The sequence below is a fragment of the Lolium rigidum genome, chromosome 7 (genome assembly GCF_022539505.1).
Source record: "Lolium rigidum isolate FL_2022 chromosome 7, APGP_CSIRO_Lrig_0.1, whole genome shotgun sequence".
Taxonomy (NCBI): Eukaryota; Viridiplantae; Streptophyta; class Magnoliopsida; order Poales; family Poaceae; genus Lolium; species Lolium rigidum.
This window is the reverse complement of record NC_061514.1, coordinates 183,441,916-183,445,774: the sequence shown is the minus strand read 5'-3', so window position 1 is coordinate 183,445,774 and position 3,859 is coordinate 183,441,916. Positions and strand designations below refer to the sequence as shown.

Sequence of the window (3,859 nt, the reverse complement as noted above, 5' to 3'; positions counted from 1 at the left end):
GTGCTCTTTTTGTTACTGTGCTTCCTGATAGCGCCATTTGCATCTTCCTGTGCTGCCAACATAGTTGATGTCATGTTCGTGTGCATAGAAACGGAGAGCGACGATGATAATGATGTGATGCGACGGTGTGGTTTGGTTTCTAGCTTGGTGGGGGTACTACAGAGAAAGGTTGTAATCATCTGAGCTCGAGGATCGCACACACATCATCTGATACCTGATTCTTCCTAGTTCTGAAACTAACGTAATTCGATCGTGTCCGGCCTGCAATATTGATAGTGCCACCATTTGTATCTTGAGTTGCTTCCGAATACGATGTAATGTTCTTTTGTATAGAAGATAGGTAAGAGAGAAAGATATGACGACAATGATTTTGTTTCTAGCTGGCTGAGCGGCCGTTGGGATACAACGGAAGTTTGGATACAGCGCGCCAAATACTTCTGGACATTAACAAGGGGTACTCATCCCTGTCACCAAAAAGAATCAAGGGATGCTCACCGGACGATCCAGTTTCGAATATAACTGTCGGAAACTACAAATTACAAATGTAGCTCAAGCTATGGGTAGCTCGTTTTTTGAAAAAAAAATGATATTTAAGGTATAAAAAATATGAAAATAAATCTAGATGTAGATAATCTTGTGTTCTACCAACATGCAAAATTACGACTCGAAATACATTATACTGAGGCTGTGCAAAAATGACAAATTCGAATATCTATAGTAGTGATCAGTATAAACTCTCACAATCTTAAAATCTGACAGACTTTTTGTTATTTTTGTGTTTCCTCGAATATAAGGTATCTCGGGTTCAAACTTTACAAAGTGATAGCTAGAACACAACAGTGCCTACATCTAGAATTGTTTTTTTTATAATAAGCTATGTTGTAGGAACACAATTCACAGAATTGCAAGGTATGTACAGTGGCATCTTCGCGAGATTGCAAATTTACTTACGCTCTTCGCTGTACTGTAAGTGTACACAATACACGGGTGTGTCCACCTTTACACAGTGATAGGACCAAATTCACAGAAAAATCGCAAGGTGTAAGTACGTATCATGAGTGGCATCTTCGCAAAGATTGCAGGTTGATTTACGCTATACGCGTGTACTGTGCGTGTACACGGTACACACTGGTGTGTCCACCTTGCGTTGCGATCACAAGTCAGCAGGCGGCGTTGGAAGTGCCGGGTCCTCAGCCGCCACCCACCTGTGCCCTGTGGGCTCGTCTAACACTAGCGGTACAGGAGAATTATACTCTCTCTGAGTTGTGTATTTTATTACTGCTACAATTATCACTTTGAAAAGTACTCACAGGAAAGCGAAAGAAAGCCAATATATATGCAATTCCGGTCCTTTGATATATATCTATCTATCTATATAAGCAAAACCCTGTCGATCGCGAGCAACACATCTTCTTCCCAGTAGTTTCTTCTTCAAATCAAAGACCCCTGGCTAGCAGAGTTGGTTGACGACGGCCTTGAGTAACAAGCGGGGCATGAGCCGAATGGGCAGCGGCGGCAAGAATCGGGTGAGCTGGCTGTGGCGGGCGCCGGGACGGGCGCTGGGCCGCGCGCGCGACCTCTACGTGCGGGGGCTCACCAGCTGCGCGGGCCAGTTCCCGGGCGACGCCGCCTTCGGCTACCCGTCCTTCCCGGGCACGCCCAGGTCCTGCAGCAGGTCCGGCGACGACTTCCGCAGCTACTCCGCCTCCCCGTCCTCCTCCTCGCGCTCCTTCGCCGGCGACAGCGACCTGCGGGAGCTCATGCGCGCCGCGTCAGAGAGGCGGGCGCCGCCGCCGGAGCCGCCTGTCGTGCCCAGGAGCCAGAGCGTGGCCATGGGGAAGATCGACGAGGACAGGCCCTGCGACTTCGGCGGTCTCGCCGGCGCCGACGTGGCGTTTGGCAGGAGCCGGAGCTACGCCGTCTCTCGCTTTGGGCAGAGGGGGAGGGCCGCGACTATGCAGGCCGCTTGATCGCTTCTTGCACTTGCACCATGAAGCTCCAATCTGCGGCCGTCCAGTAAATTATTACCACTCGTAAGCTTTGTAGCCCTGTAGTAAAGGATCGAGTAGTTAAGTTTCTTCTCGCACCATTTTGTTTGGGATTTGTTCTGGTGTGTTCATGATGCAAAAACCATCAAACACAGCAACGTCAATGCCACGTTTTTGTAAGTATTTCTTTTTGAATGATGGTCTGTTTTTCTTCCGTAATTATTACTTCCTCTTATTTTGGCAAGTCAATTTGGCTTGCCAAAACATCTTATCTAGTTTTGACTTGAGGCGGCGCCACGTCTAAAACTACACGCGACTGTCACGTCCAGTTCTGACTTGATTGATGGATAAACTTCCCGCTAATCAAACTAACTGCACGCGACGATCATCACGTCCTAAAGATAAGGGATTTGATTATCGATCTCGATCTTGCGCAACGTCTTCGACAAGCTCCTCCGTCTCATCCTCCAACTTTTGATCACCTCCCCTCTCTGCCTCATTCGCGCCGCGGCCACGTGCAAGCGGTGGCGCCGTCTCGTCACCGACGGCAGATTGTTCCCCTCTTTTGCCGGTGTTAGGCGCCCGCACCCCATCGCAGGGAGCTACCACAATGACCGGCACCGTCGTGGCCTCGTCTTCGTCCCTTCTTCGTCATCGCCGGTGGACGGCCACCACTTCTCCCTCAATTTTCTCCTCTTGAGATATGTGTCAAATATGTATATGAGTAGTGCTACATTTGGAATTGTAATTATTTCGAACTTTAGGTGTTGGATTCGAATTCTGTAACCTGACCTAATATATAAAGGCACCAGGAGTAGCTAAAATAGACTAGACGCAAGTTATAGGTTAGACACAAGATTGATTTTGGGCATGGTTCGACGTCCGTGGTAGATCTGATGTGTATGTACACCTCGGTGGGCTTGTCTTCGACGGTACCGTAATAGTACCTAGGAAGGAGGGCGAGGAGTGCCCGTAAAGTATGGCAAACTGCCGTTACCGAATCTCGGTGTCGTTTTGTTAGGATTGTTTGTCCTCGGTAAATCTCGGTGTTGTTTTCATGTATGCATCTTATATCTAGTTTTGACTTTTGACTTGAGGCGATGCCACCTTTAACTACACAGGACTATCAAGTCCAGTTCTGACTTGGTTGAAGGATGAAATTCGCGCTAATTAAACTAAGTGCACGCGACGATGATCACGTCCCTAAAGATAAGGGATTTGATTATCGATCTCGATATCGCCCGACTCCCATGGTCGCGGAGCCGCCGACAACGACGACCCTGCAAGACGTCTCCGACAAGCTCCTCCGTCTCATTCTCAAACTCCTGACCGTCTTCCCTCTTTGTCTCGTCCATGCTGCGGCCACATGTAAGTGGTGGCGCTGTCTCGTCGCCGATGACAGATTGCTCGGGTATATGTGTTTTGACGTGGGATGACCCATAGGCCTTTCTCCTCTATTTATATTCAGCTCATACACGGTTACATGGTAGGTTGAGATTTGATCACCCTTATAAACTTGCGTATTGATACGTCTCCGACGTATAGATAATTTCTTATGTTCCATGCCATATTATTGATGATACCTACATGTTTTATGCACACTTTATGTCATATTCGTGCATTTTCTGGAACTAACCTATTAACAAGATGCCGAAGAGCCGATTCTTGTTTTCTGCTGTTTTTGGTTTCAGAAATCCTAGTAACGAAATATTCTCGGAATTGGACGAAATCAACGCCCGGGTCCTATTTTGCCACGAAGCTTCCGGAAGACCGAAGAGGAGTCGAAGTGGGGCCACGAGGAGCCGCCACCATAGGGCGGCGCGGCCCAGGCCCTGGCCGCGCCGACCTATGGTGTGGGGCCCTCGTGTGGC

At 48.4% G+C, this 3,859-nt stretch overlaps 1 protein-coding gene across 1 annotated transcript; it reads left to right on the top strand.

Annotated features, from left to right (window-relative positions):
- Positions 1–1,385: 1,385 nt before the first annotated feature.
- On the top strand, positions 1,386–2,207 carry LOC124678242. Its single transcript, XM_047214163.1, has one exon. It carries the CDS (start codon positions 1,494–1,496, stop codon positions 1,968–1,970), a length of 477 nt encoding a protein of 158 aa, XP_047070119.1. The 5' UTR covers positions 1,386–1,493; the 3' UTR covers positions 1,971–2,207.
- The last annotated feature ends 1,652 nt before the right edge of the window (positions 2,208–3,859 follow it).